General features: G+C 41.3%; 1 protein-coding gene across 3 annotated transcripts in view; it reads right to left on the bottom strand.

Moving 5' to 3' along the window:
* The window catches only part of Smg6 (SMG6 nonsense mediated mRNA decay factor), a 235,538-nt gene that overhangs the window by 177,218 nt on the left and 43,155 nt on the right, over nt 1–15,165 (bottom strand). For all 3 annotated transcript variants that reach the window (XM_021176232.2, XM_021176235.2, XM_021176236.2), the window contains exon 9: nt 4,787–4,848. In XM_021176232.2, coding sequence (XP_021031891.1) covers nt 4,787–4,848 — 62 coding nt within the window. The remainder of the gene's footprint in view (nt 1–4,786; nt 4,849–15,165) is intronic.

Below are 15,165 nucleotides of genomic sequence, written 5' to 3'. Positions count from 1 at the left end.
ACACACACACACACACACACAGACAAAATGACCCTAAAATGTACACTAAGCATTAAAGGTATTCAGTTATCTCTGGCTATTAAAAATATGAGCAACTTAGTTGGGTATAGTAGCTCATGCCTCAGAGCTATATAGTATCGACAAAAACCAAACAAATATGAATATGAGTAACTTTTTTTTCTTTTTGCTAAGTTTTCTAAATATTTTACAATGTACATTGTATAAAAAAAAAAGTTCCTCTACCATAAATACTTCTGAGTTTGGTATTTAAAGACATTTGGTAATTTTACAAATAAATTAAAATACAAATACTTGATTTTAAAGAACTCAAGTCTAAAATAAATACATAGGTCTTTACATTCCAAGGCCTTGAAGCTGTACAAATAGCATGCTGAGGCAAGCAAGCACAAACTCGAGTGGTGACTTTAACCAAGGCAGTAAGAGGAAGCAAAATTATTTTAGTTGTCATAATTCAAGAGTTTATGCTACCAGTTGCCAGCTTCTGACCTCTCTCAGTTGAGGCCAAGTGCAGGTCTCACCCAACTCACAGGACAGCATCTATCAAGGCCTCCAGGCAACCCTGACTATCCTCTTCTAGAGTTCATGGACTCAGCTCCTATTCTTTCAAATCTAAGAAGACCGATCATTTTCAGAGCATATACTTTACTGACTTACATGGCTTACTTGTGATCTCTAGGGACAACTTGTCTTGTTTGGATTGCAATTTCAAGAGACCAATCTTTCAGACAATACTGGGACCCAGACTCAAGAATGCCTCAGACAGTGACTAACAAACAGGGCAGGTCCAATCCTTCAGATGGTGAGGACACAGCTGGGCTAGACAACACTTTCTGCAGAAATGAATCAGGATTCCTAACTTTTCTCAACTTCTTAACTCTTAAAAACTTAAAACATCACAGGAACAACAAAAAAAAAATTTTTTTTAATTAAACCATGTCACAGGGTGATGAGAGAAAATACAATATTGCTATAGAACACAGGGACTAGAATGAGCCTCAGCAACAATCTATTTAAGAGGGCTGGAGAGATGGCTCAGCAGTTAAGAGCACTGCCTGCTCTTCCAGAGGTCCTGAGTTTAATTCCCAGCAACCACATGGTGGCTCACAACCGTCTATGAGATTCAATGTACTCTTCTGGTGTGTGTCTGAAGACAGCTACAGTGTATTCATATAAATATAAATAAATAAATATTTTTTAAAAGATTTACTTTTTTTTCTTATGTGTGTGCCTGTGTGTGTGCAGGGGCACCACATGTGTGCAGGTGTCCATAAAGGTTAGAAAAAGACACCCAATCCTCTGAAATTGGGGTTACAGAGTACTGTACAGGAGTATAATACCAACATGGGTACCAGGAATAAAGCCAGCATCTCTTTCAAGAGCTCTCTATACTCATTAAGCCATCTTTTCAGCCCCCTTCCACCTTTTTTAACAATAGGAATGTTACTTGAGGAATACTCATTCAGAGACTGAAGTATGTCTACAACTGATAGATGTTTTCTTTATTGAAAAGGACCATGTCTCACCTTTCATAAAGACAAAAACTGGATCATTTTCTTTTTTTAAGAAAGAGAGAGAGAGAGAGACAGACAGACAGAGACAGAGACAGACAGAGACAGAGACAGAGACAAAGAGTGTGTGTTGGAGCACATGTGCCTCAATGCATGGATGGAGATCAGAGGATAAATTGCAGGAATTGGTTCTCTCTACCTATTGATGGAACTCAGGTCATCAGTCTTATGCAAGCCCCTTTATCCAATGTGCCACCTCACCAACCCTGGATTAACTTTTTGACAACTGATGTTATATTCAAGAACATTAGAGATCCAGAAAATTAATCTAGACCAGAGTAAATGAAATTCATTCATTCATTTTCTCTCTGTCTCTCTCCCTCCCTCTCTCTGTCTCTCTCGATAGTCTTATGTTCGTTCTTCCTCTCCCTCTTCCCCTCCCCCTTTCCCCCCTCTCTCCCCCTCTCATATGTATCCCTTGCCATATAGCCAGTGATGATTTTGAACCCTTCTGCCTCTACCATCTGAGGGGTAGAATTACAGGAATGCCACCACACCCAGTTTTTATTGGTGCTGGAGATTAAACTTGGGCTTTCCTGAACTCTAGGCAAGTAAAAAACCAACTGAACTACATCCCTAGTCCTCTTTTTCCAGGTGTTTAATCACTACTGTAGCTTTCCCCCAGATTTGTTCCAAAGTATCTATGCTTAAATAGGAGAATTTTAAAAGAGAAATAAAATATAATTAACATTAATGATTTAAAAACATATATATTAAAGAATATATATATGATGTATATTTTTATCATACATTCTGAAGTAAGACTTATACCAGCTTTTCAGTTCCATGTTTCTGATGAACAAGACACATTTAAAACCATAGGTCTCCACAAGGGGCACTCTGCCCTCCAAGTAACATTTGCCTGGAGACAGTTCTAATCACAGCTTGGGAGTAGAGTATGTGACTGTCATGTATAGAAATGTGCTACAGACATACAGGCTCTCAAAAGCTCAAAATGTCAATAGTTTGGAAGTTGGTGAACTTGGACACTGACAAAATGGTCTAGGGAACGCCGGGCAGTGGTGGCGCACGCCTTTAATCCCAGCACTGGGGAGGCAGAGGCAGGCGGATTTCTGAGTTCAGGCCAGCCTGGTCTACAGAGTGAGTTCCAGGACAGCCAGGGCTACACAGAGAAACCCTGTCTCAGAAAACCAAAAAAAAAAAAAAAAAAAAAGGTCTAGGGAAGTCTAAATGACAAGCAAGCACAAGAGGAAAGGGGAAAGCAGGTATGGGTGTGTGAGTATAAGCCTGGCATTTAGGAGGTGGCCACAAGAAGGATCAGAACTTCACACATAGCCTGAGCTACATGATGGGGATGGGGGTGGGGCAAGGGAAAGGAAAGGAGGAACAAAGAAGGGAACAGGAGTTTCAGAGTTGAGTGCAAGGTAGGAAGAGAAAGGTGAAAACTGGCAACCATAGAAGCTAGCTAACAGGAGAGGCATCAGTTTATTTTAATTGTGCATTTAGTACTTCCTGTTCTCTCACCAGTCTATACTGAACATGTTGGCTACCACCATAACCGCAGCTCTGCACTCACTGATGACCAGCTGAAGTCTACTGGAACCTACTGGAATACCAGATACTTTTCTCTGGCCTTTTCCAATCTGTCTTTTTCTTAGAATGTTTATTTCTTCACCCACACAACTGTTAACTGAGCACTCAGGATGCAGCTGAGTTAGACAAAGCTTCTTCCACTGGAGCATATGTTGATGGTGCTAGGGAGAACTTAGAAATAACTAACATACACAGTTTATTTTTCCCAAATAAATTACTCCACACTTATTTCTGATGGTAGAGATTTTTATCTTTTGGCACTTCTCTGATGATCCCAAGTCACTTCAGAATCTAAAATATCCTTGAAATGGCCCTGAGTATCACTCTTGCCCAAAATGATGCCAGAGGAGTACAATGTGAAGCACACTTTCATTCACAATCAACAGGGCAATGGCTTTTCAAGCAGGACACAAAGCCTTCCATCATCTTAAAAAAGTAAACACAGCCAGGCGGTGGTGGCGCACGCCTTTAATCCCAGCACTCGGGAGGCAGAGGCAGGTGGATTTCTGAGTTCGAGGCCAGCCTGGTCTACAAAGTGAGTTCCAGGACAGCCAGGGCTATACAGAGAAACCCTGTCTTGAAAAACCAAAAAAAAAAAAAAAAGTAAACACAAAGTATATGGAAGCCGACCTGACTCCTGTCTCCCTGCAGAAACCCTATATAATTACAGGGAACCTTACAAGTTCATGGCAGTGAAGAAAAAGGAAAATGCCATAACAGGAGATTTGCAATGTGAAGCCAATCACCTCTAAGGGCAGCTCACAATAAAACCTCTAATTCAAAAAAGATTGAAAGCCAACAGGAACACAAGCATGGTGGTACTCTTGGGAATTCCAGCACTTGGAAAGCTGAGGCAGGAAAGTTGCCAAGTTCTAATCCAGCCTGGGCTACACAGAGAGACCTTGTCTCAAAAACCCAAAGCCAATTGGGCAGTGCAGCTTTATAGAAGGGGTGCTGCTGCTTCACCTTGATGCCCTTTACCCAAAGGGCCTGCACAGAGACACTCAGCACACATCTCCTCTGACACTGAAGGCACTGTGCAGCTTTAACATTGTCAGGAGAACTCTTCTGATGCCCAAGAGGAACATTCAAACTCTTCCCAGGAACTTAAGGGAGAAAGCCCTAAGGTTTTACACACACTGCCTTCCCTGGGGCTTACAGAGATTTACTGAGATCAGCAATGTGGCACAGGGGACTGAGTGCATAGGAAGTTGGATGGGTCAGAAGAACACAGAGGAAGGAAAATGTTACTCTATTATTGAGGAAAGATTAGGAGATAATTTTTCCCCCAGGAGGACCCCTGGAAGCTGCACCCAAGGATGTAGCACAACTATCTCAGACTTCCTGGGAGTTAAGCAGGAAGACAGAGTCAACAGAAACCCAGGGGGACAAGAAGAGGGGACTGGGAAAGACTGTCCTAAAAGAATGGCTTTAGAAAAGAAAGGGAAAAAAATGGAAGACAAAGATAGTGATATCTCTCAAATTTTATGAACACAGTAGGAAAGAGAATGAAGAGAAGGTGGAGGCCTCTAAGAATTCACACCCTGTGCCCTCAGTTACAAACACAGGCTAGTTGCTAACAATATTAAATTCCAAAATGACTTGTAATGTAGGGAAATAAAATAAACATCCTGCACACTTACCCAATCCGGGTAAACAGCTTCCCATGGGCATGGAGAAAACTGAGGATGAACCTTTTGTTCAGCTGCATGGGAAAAAGGGAGAGGAGAAAACAATTAACTTTCCCCAGTTTCCTGTTACTGAATACAGTCCCCAGTGACACAATAACCTGGCCAGGGTCTAAAGGGGTGGGCACTGGGGATGGGAACCAAATGGACATGCCCAAACTCTCACACAGACCCAGGGCACATGCCCAACAGCTGCCTTCCAGCTGAGCCAGGACAATACAAGACTCAGTGAGTGAACAGCACCCTCTGCTGGCAGTGGCACCCTTGTGCAGACATGGAAGCCGTGAATCTGAACTGAGCAAGCAGGTTTACAGAGGGTGATGCCTCTTCCTCTCTATAGGATGAGAAGCCACTCCTGACTCCGTAATAACTGAAATTAAATTCTGACAGAGATAGAGTAACAACAATTTTAGAGAAATTCCTGATCCTACTTATGAACTGTTTTTCTACCTATGTAGGAAAGCAGGCCTCTGACAACTAAGGTTAAGGTATTTATCACTAAGGTGGCTCTTCCAATACTTTACTAACTTTTGAAACTGGAGTTCAGTTCTGGATCTGGAGCTGAAGATTAGGGTATCTACAGAGGACAGGCATAAAGTAGGTTGGTGGTGACAACAGGAACCTCTGGCTGTTACTCTCTAGTCCCAACAAATGTTCTATGTAGAACCAAGCTGGGAAATGAAATATGGGTTCTTGTTGTTTTGTTTTGTTTTTAATGTAAAGTGCTCTGGCTTTTTAAGTACTAGATACAAATAAAAAATATTTAACATTAGCTAAGTTCCGAATTCATTTGTCAGCCACATGTAGCCTATGAGCCATCAGTTTGCAATCTTGAATCAAAGATTCTACAAAATCTATCTCAATCTAAACTGAGATAATTCCTTTGGGAAAATAAAGAGAGGGCTGGGAAGTCAAATTGAACTCGAAAGAAAGAAGAGACAATTTTTAAAAAAAGATTTATTTACATTATGTATATGAGTATGCTGTAGCTATCTTCAGACACACCACAAGAGGGTATTGGATCCCATTACAGATGGTTGTGAGTCATCATGTGGTTGCTGGGAATTGAACTCAGGGCCTCTGAAGAACAGTCGATACTGAGCCATCTCTCCAGCCCCAAGCAGGGACAATTTAAAGACTCAATATCACTATCTCCCCGATCTCCTAGAAACAGTACCCTGTGGTCTGCCAGGAGGGAGGGCTGAAGTTGTTGCCTGCTGCTGAGAGTGGTGCTGTACACAACCCAGCAGCCCGTGGGAGGCAGGTGGATCTTGGAGGCGAAGGCAAGCTTATTCTAGAGTGAACTCCAGGACAAGCAGGGCTACACAGTGAGACCTTGCCTCAAAACTTTTTAAAAATTTTTAAAGAAATTTTTATTTCAAGTGGGGAATTAATTAGTGGATCAGCAAGATGGCTTGCAGGTAAAGGCACTTGACACCAAGCCTGGCAATCCGAGTTCAATCTCCAGGACCCACATGGTAGAAGAAGAGGAGCAACTCCCACATGTTCCTCTCTGGTCTCCAGATGTACACTCAAGCCCACACACATACATGGACTAAACAAATAGATAAATAAATGTAAAAAATAAAAGCAAAGAGGATAAAACTATTAGAATAAGGAACAAATTCAATAGGCCTGGGTAGTATACCCCCAAAGAGTAAAAACTACTGGGTCATCGGTCTGCAGAACACAACACCAATAAAATTATGCCAGTTCTATCTCTTTTATACAGAAATGAGATGCAGCAATGATTTCAACATCAAACTTGGTGAATAAAGCTTCCATTTTTATTTTTGCCTTTGGTGCATTAATTACACTGAACAGCAATTAAAGAGCTAAATGATGTATATGTAGTTTAAAAGCTCAAGCTAGTTACAGCATGCTTTACGAAGGTTAGGGATAGTGGGAAAGGTTTTACCAACAGCTTTTACCAAAATTAGTAGCAAAACCTTGACCAGAGTACAGCTCTCAAGAGTCTGCAGTAGAGAAGAATGGTGTGAACAGACTGGCTTCCCATCAAACAGACTTGCATCTAATTACACACAGACAATTTACCTGGTATAGTATATCTCTGGCAACTGTCCCAGCCTCCCCAAGTTCTTTCCCCATCCCTTCAGACCTGCTCTTGCTGTGGCCCAGACTGGCCTTGAATTTGCAATTGTCCCACATCCACCTCCCTCCTCATTGCTGGGATTCTAGGCAAACACCACACACACCCTGTTGCTTACAACTTTTCCATAGATATGAAATAATTTCAGATAGGAAGGGATACATTGTCTATTCCTATTTTAACCTAGTTATTTCACTTCTCACAGCTATCAATCACACAGGTTAATCCATAAATAGAAGAAATCCTCTATAAGTTGCTTATATTTACATGTAAAGGATATTTTAGTAAGAAAAAAATTGTTTCCAGCAAGAAGACAGGACATCAAGTGAGGGATGGGGTTGCCATCCCACAGTCACATCTCTGACCCATAATTGTTCCTGTCTCAAAGAATTACAGGGATGGAAATGGAGAGGAGCCTGAGGAAAAGAAGGTCCAGCCCAAAGTGGGATCCAGCTCAAGGGGAGGTCCCAAGGCCTGACACTATCACTGAGGCTATGGAGAGCTCACAAAAAGGGACCTATCACGACTGCCCTCCAAAAGACCCAACAAGCAGCTGAAAGAGTCAGATGCTGGTATTTGCACCCAAGCAATGGACAAAAGCAGCTGACTCCTGTTGTTTAATTAGAGAAGGCTGAAAGAAGCTGAGGAGGATGGCAATCCAGCAGTCTCAATTAATCTGGACCCCTGAGATCTCTCAAACACTAGACCACCAAACAGACTGCATACACCAGCTGATGTGAGGTCCCCAACACACATACAGTGAGGACTTCCAGGTCTGTGTTCATTCAGAGATGAAGCACCTAACCCTCAAGAGACTGGAGGCCCCAGGGAGTTTAGAGATCAGGTGGGGTGGGAAGTGGGGGTATCCACGTGGAGATGGGGTGGGGTGGGGAGGAGGTGTGGGATGTCAAGCAGTCAGATGGTGGATGGGATGGGGAATAAGATATGGAGTGTAAAAAAGAAAAAAGAAAAGAACTGTTAGTAATTCATCTAATTCAAGGCTAAAGTCAACCCCAACATGTAACCTGCTTTAAACCAGAGCTAGCAGTTTAATGCAGGCCTTCAGACCCTACGAATAATTTTCCTTCTCTTAACCTCAGAAACAGAACATGTTAAGTGATGCAATCGGGAATAAGTGAGAACAACTGAAAAGCAATACAATCATGCTTTTAAGTTTTCTTTATGGAAAGGATAGGAACCATTGAACCCGAAAGTGAAATCCCAAGGGTGTGGAGCATCCTGGCGTTACCCATACTTCCTAAAGGACTGTCCAGGAGAGACAAATTAAGTCTACCTAATCACTTGAATCCATGTTTGCTACTATTATATTTTAACTACATCTAGTTTTCTTTTAGAGTCACTTGCATCTACATTTGCTACTATTATATATTTTAACAGAATCTAGTTTTTTGGGTTTTCTGTTTGTTTAGTTTTGAGACAGAGTCTCACTGTGTAGCTGTCTTGGAAGTCACAGAGATCCATTTGCCTCTGCCTCTGCCAGGAGCTCTGGGATTAAAAATGTGTACCACACGCACATTTTTTTTAAAGAAAACTTTAATTTGAAAGTATATACACTTTCTCCCTGACGTTGAGAACTAATGCTTTATTTTCTGTATAAAGTATCTGTTACCCTAACTTTGCTCTACTTTGTTATCACCAAAACCACTTTAATTAGGAAAGGAAGTAAAAATGTGGGTGTACTATAGAGGTATAAAGCATTCGACCCAGAAGGAGCAGATCTATTACACATTTATCAAAATGAAGTCTTATATTCGCAAGGGACAATATGAAGTTAGCTAACTCTGAAGCAGGATCTTTGGAGAACTCCAAAAACAAATAAAAACACAGAAGAACATGGGAGGCAAGTAGCCTCCTACTGAACGGCATTCCTGGCCCTTAGACTTGTGAGACAGAGTCTCATTAGGTAGTAGCTAAGACTGGCCTCAAACTCTTTGCAAGAATAAGATCATGGGTGGCCCTTAAGAATTCATAACTGAAACTAAGTTTTTCTGAGTCAGAAAAACTTTAGTATGAGCTTTTCTCTCCAACATATTACCTCACACTGATTTCCATTTCTGCAACTTACTTTTATTTTTTTTATTTATGTGTAAGCATATGCAGGTGCCCTAGGAGGCCAGCTAGAGCAACAGGCATGTGTGAGCTCACTGACATGGGTTCTGGGAACTGAACTGAAGCCCTATGCAAAAGAGCCAAGCACTCTGAAATTCACTATGAAGACCAATGAGCCATCTCTACAGCCCTCCTCCCCCTGCCCATTTTTTCAAGGCAGGGTCTTACTATGTAACCCTGGCTGATCTAGAACTTGATATGTAGAATGGGCTGGCCTTGAACTCACAGAAATCTGTCCACCCCTGCCTCCTAAGTGCTGGGATTAAAGGAGTGCACCACCATGCCCTTTGCAACTTATTTTTAATACACACCTAGATAGCCTCACTCAAGTAGAGAAAGAAATGTGAGACCAACTGCCTCTAGATCATTGTTGTACATGTACCTACTATTCACCAGAAACTAAAAATGCTTCGTGGGTAGAGTCCCTGGACTGACAAAGAACACCTGCTTGGTGGCAACAAAACAATGCCACGCATGGGAGAGTCTAAGATGTACCCCATTCTAATTCCACACAACTGTGTAGAAAATCAAATTTCTGAAAAACAAATCTTTTTAAGGACAGTAGAAGTATTCAGAATTGGTATATTTTAAAACATTTTTGGAGGAGTATACATTATCATTTTCTTATTTTGAATCTATTTTCATAGGTATCAAACCTTTCAACAGAAATCAACTTATCTGCTATTGGAAAGGGGGTTCTATCCTTAGAGATGAGACAGCACTGTGTAAATCAAGTTTCAAGAGTACCTTAAGTAAAATGCCCAGGACTTTCCGAGCAGTCAATCAAAGGTCATTCCTATACCTCTGTATAGGTTGAGCTCACAGGGACACAAAATGCTGTCTGTCTTGTCTCCCTCAGCACTGTGCTTCTTGTTTGGCCAAACAAGAGGTTTAGAGGCCAAGAAGATAAACCAACTTCTTACATCTAAAACAAGGGCTACCAACTCTGAAGTTGCCAGGAGGCATTGGGATTTCCATGCTTGCTTAGACAGGGAAGGAAAGTCTGAGAGGAAGTGAGATCTAAGGAAGTGATGATAAAGAGAGGAAGAGTCTGGCACACAGTAGGACAGCACTCTGTAGGACAGCAATCATTAGTAAAAAAAATAAATAAAAAGCTATTTAGTAGTATTTCAGATTTCTTTTTTCTTTTTTAAAGACTGGCCTGGATGAAACTGAGTAATATGCCTCCTCCTAACTTCCAAGTGCTGAGAGTGAAGGCTTGCCCTACTACAACCAGCCCATCTTCAACATCCTCTCTAGAATACAGATAAGAAAAAAAAGCTCAGGTGAGCTAACCAGTATGAGTTAAATACCTACAGAATAAAAAAAAAAAAAAAAAAAAAAAAAAAAAAAGAAAAATAAATAATAAAGGGAGGGGAGTAAGAAAAAAAAAAAAAAAAAAAAAACAGTCAGGCATGGTGGCGCATGCCTTTAATCCCAGCACTCGGGAGGCAGGGGCAGGCGGATTTCTGAGTTCCAGGCCAGCCTGGTCTACAAAGTGAGTTCCAGGACAGCCAGGGCTACACAGAGAAACCCTGTCTCAAAAAACCAAAAAATAAAAAATAAATAAAAATGAAAAAACCAACGTAGGCTGAAAGACAGCTCAGTGGTATGCATATACTGCTCTTCCAGAGGATCACAGTTCAATTCCCAGTACCCATATCAGAAGTTACTCTAACACTTCTAACCTCCATAGGTACCTGCAACGATGCACACATGCACACACACTTTATAAAGTAAAAATAAACCTTAACAAATATTAAGAATGGAACCTGAGTTCAATCTCCAGGACCAACATGGTGAGTGGAAAGAACCAAGAACCACCTCCTACAAGTTGTTCCCCAGTTCCCGTCTCTTTCTCTCTCTGTCTCTCTCTTTCTCTCTGCCTCTCTCTCTCTCTCTCTCTCTCTGTGTCTCTCTCTCTCTCTCACACACACACACACATACACACACACACACACAGTAGGTAGGTAGATTGATTTTTAAATCAACACATGTATTCCTTATTTGAAGCAAAGAGCCACAGCAGTGCTGAGGACGAGCAAGGATTCTGATACACCAGTACTGCTGATCTGATTTGGGCACAGCAGCTCAATGAGCTGTAAGTGAGCATCAATTTCATAGAGAAATCTTGGGACAGCTGGACCTGAGCCATATAAATTTAAATTTTAAAAATAGGCATTCCAAAACTACTTTTTCTGGACCAATGAGATGGATCTCTGCAGGTAGAAATACTTAACATCAAGGTAAGTGGCAGGGTGGAAAAAGAAGACACTTAGGCTAGATGCCTCCTGACCATCTCAAAAGCATCCCCAAGCAAGGGAAAGAATCAGACTAAGATTTATGAGTCGTTATACTCTGGTCTGACAATCTGTAGCAAACTGCTCAAAAATGCCACCAAGCATAGAATCTCAAGGTATCTAGAAAAAGAGAGAGAAAGTTCAGCCAAAGGGCAGCACTGTTGCTCTGACTGGCTTACTTTCTGAATGAATTTCCTTTCTGACTCATCCTTCTCAACGTCTGGGAACTCTCATGCCCATTTACTCAAATAGTAGGGGACCTGAAACCCCTTCTGTCTAGGCTGTCTTCAGGCAGGGAGGCAGAAAAAAGGTTCTCGTGAGCACATACACAAACATTGCCATAAAATCTTGTCAATGAATAAACTGACAGAGTGTAAGAAAGATGTTGAGATCCTTCTCATACTGTCAACATATGCATTAATCTCTTCACTCATCCCTCAACAGCAGCTCACCAGGTACCTTCTGTATCCTAAACACTACATACAAACTGCCAACAAGGTAGAAATCAGGACTAGGGAAGAACAGGACACTGTGGAACTAAAGAGCAGAAGCATTAAAAAAAATTGTCTCAAAAGATATGGAGAGATGGGCTGGCGAGATGGCTCAGTGGTTAAGAAAGCCAACTGCTCTTCCAAAGGTCCTAAGTTCAAATCCCAGCAACCACATGGGATGGTTCACAACCATCCTTAACGAAATCTGATGCCCTCTTCTGGAGTGTCTGAGTGTCTGAAGTGTCTGGAGTTCTGAAGTGTCTTACATATAATAAATAAATAAATCTTTTAAAAAAAGATATGGAGAGATGAAATTTGATGTCTGAGGAAAGTAGTTGGTATAGGAGGAGAGGAGGTCTTGGTCATAAACAAAGAAAACAGCATAAATGATGTTCACAAGAGAAATATATTGCAGGCTGCCATGGCAGGGTGAGTGATTCTACAGGGTGGTTTGGCAGGCAAGGACATGCTGTAAAAGCCTTTGACAGAGTTTGATCTTAAGGCCCATGAAGGGTCTTGAACATGTCAGTGACATGAGCAAAGCTGTATTTCTAAAGGTCACTCTGGTTATTAGAAAATTTAGGAGTCTTGAGGACTGGATGAGGGTTAAAGGCAAGAGGCTAAGTTGTTACCACATTCAGTCAATGACAATGGAGTCAGAAAGGTAAGTGAAAAGACAGGAAGGACTTTGGATGATCACTCCATACAAAGACAAGCATGACCCCTATTTGTAAGTCCAGTGTAGTTGCCTGTAACCACCAGCAGAAGTCCAGAGCCAGGGGGAAATTCTAAAAAAGGTAAACTAAATGAAACACTGAATTCATTTTAAGAAATAAATTAGGAATTATTTCCTTTCAATGTTTTTCCTCAAGATTTGTTTTATTTTACATGCATTAGTGTTTTGCTTGTGTGCATATATGTACATTACACATATGGCTGGTGCCCAAGGATACTAGAAAAGGACATCAGATCCCCTGAAATTGGAGTTATGTACAGACTGTTGTAAGCAACCATGTGGATGCTGGGAACTGAACGCAGGTCCTCAGGAAGAACAGCAAGTGTTTGTATTCATCTCTCCAGCCCCCTTTTCAATGTCTTGTATTGTTTATTTGTTTGTTTGTTTTTCCAGACAGGGTTTCTCTGTGTAGCCCTGTCTGTCCCAAAACTCACTATAGACCAAGCTATTCTCAATGTCAAGAGCTCTCCCTGCCTCTGCCTCCCAAGTGCTGAGGTTGGGGGGGGGGGGTGCAACACCAACACTCAGCTCCTCTTTCAAATGGCCTTAAATGGCCTAGAATGGTTCTTAGCTCTTAAAATACATGTATTAAGTGGCTGCTAAAAACCTATTATAGATTTAAAAGATTAAATATGTTGTCCACATATTACACACAGATGGGCGAACATACAAGACTACAATAATAAACAGTACACTGTTAATATTAACAATGCAGGGAAACCACACACTTAACATTGTCTGTAACCATCTCTGAGAACTTAAATCATCTTAGCAGAAGGTAATTAGACAGAACACAGAGAAAGATATTCAAAAGAGAAGAGTTCCATGCAGATTCTAGGATTCTGATCTATAGTGACAATTTCATCTACTCTGCCCCGGTCCAAGTGAAGGAACTTTTAAAAATATCCACAATTAACATGAGAATAAAATCCCAACGAGAGAGGGCTCAGTAAGTGAAGGCACTTGAATACAAGCCTGGCAACATGAGTTCATCCCCAAACCCATGTAAAGGTGGAAGGAGCAAAGTGACTCCACAGAGGTGTCCTCAGCATCCACAGTGTACCACACACACACCAACCCCATCATGTACGTTCTAACTACATGGGGGGTGGGTAGTAACACTTTACAGACGGCCAGTGTGACTGGGGAAGTGATTTTTATTTTATTTCTTTGTCACTAATTAAAACAGCTATTATACTTGAGGACAAACATGACTCTAGACCAAAAGTTTTCAACCTGTGCGTCTCGACCCCTGGGAGTAAATAACCTTTCACAGGGATTGCCTAAGACCATCGGAAAGCACAGATATTTATATTATGATTCATAATAGTAGCAAAATTACAGTCATGAAGTAGTTATGAAAATAATTTTATGGTTGGAGGTCCCTACAACATGAGGAACTGGATTAAAAGGTTATGGCATTATGAAGGTCGCAAACCATAGCTCTAGAATGAATTGTTCCTTTACTGAAGAATTCATCTTCTCTTAAGCCAGGATGAAGCAGTTTTCAGGTGATATGTGAGCAAATGGAGAAATGGATAAAAATAGTTAGCTCAAAAGATTAGTATTTCTCTATCATTCCTGGTTACCATGTGGCAAGAGCAATGAAATGCTCAGGATCTCAAACGCGGCTCAGCCGGTACAAAGGGCTGAACGGCTTCCACTCTGCCCAGCTCCGTAAGCCATAAAGCAGCAGTCCTAATGCCCCAGTCACCTATTAGATAGCTGGGCATGGCCTTCAACCTAAGGACACGTTGGATTTACAAGGCTGATTCTTAAAAATGCCAAGATACTTAAACATTAGTGGCTCAAGTTTTCCTAGCCAAACAAAGCATGTATGTCATACTCAATCACCATAAAGATGATGATGATGATGATCATGAAGATGACGATGACAATAAGTTCTATAGAATCTTCAATATATAAGGCAATGTTCTAAGCACTTCATATGCACTATTCATTTAACTTTGAATCATTCTGTGAGGTAAGTACTATTTTTCATGTTACAGATGAGGAAATTAAGCACAGAGGTTAGGTAATTGCCCAAGGAAAATGCAAACAGTCTGCTCCAAAATTTGTACTCTTAATCTTCAGCAGAAGAAGACACCATAGATGTTGATGTAAAAAACAAAATCCAATAGAAATGTCAACTACAGTCCCCTAATACTCTCAGATGGCACTCTCTGTGACCATCATAATAAACTAATTGAGAAATTTTGCAGATTAAGTGAAATACATTTTTACAGTCCAGATAATAGTACACCGGTTGCTGGAAGACTCAAGCGCACACTAAGAAAATGCCATACAGGTATGGAGGTAATGTCTGTAATACCAGTGCCTGAGGCAGGAGGATCAAGAAGCTGAGAATCAGCTTGGGGTACATAATAGCCTCCCCCAACCCCTGTTAAAAAGGAGGAAGAAGCCGGGCGTGGTGGCGCACGCCTTTAATCCCAGCACTGGGGAGGCAGAGGCAGGTGGATTTCTGAGTTCGAGGCCAGCCTAGTCTACAGAGTGAGTTCAAGGACAAGGACAGCCAGGGCTACACAGAGAAATCTTGTCTCGAAAAA

The sequence above is a fragment of the Mus caroli genome, chromosome 11 (genome assembly GCF_900094665.2).
Source record: "Mus caroli chromosome 11, CAROLI_EIJ_v1.1, whole genome shotgun sequence".
In the NCBI taxonomy this organism is placed as follows: Eukaryota; Metazoa; Chordata; class Mammalia; order Rodentia; family Muridae; genus Mus; species Mus caroli.
This window is presented reverse-complemented; position numbering and strand designations above follow the sequence as displayed.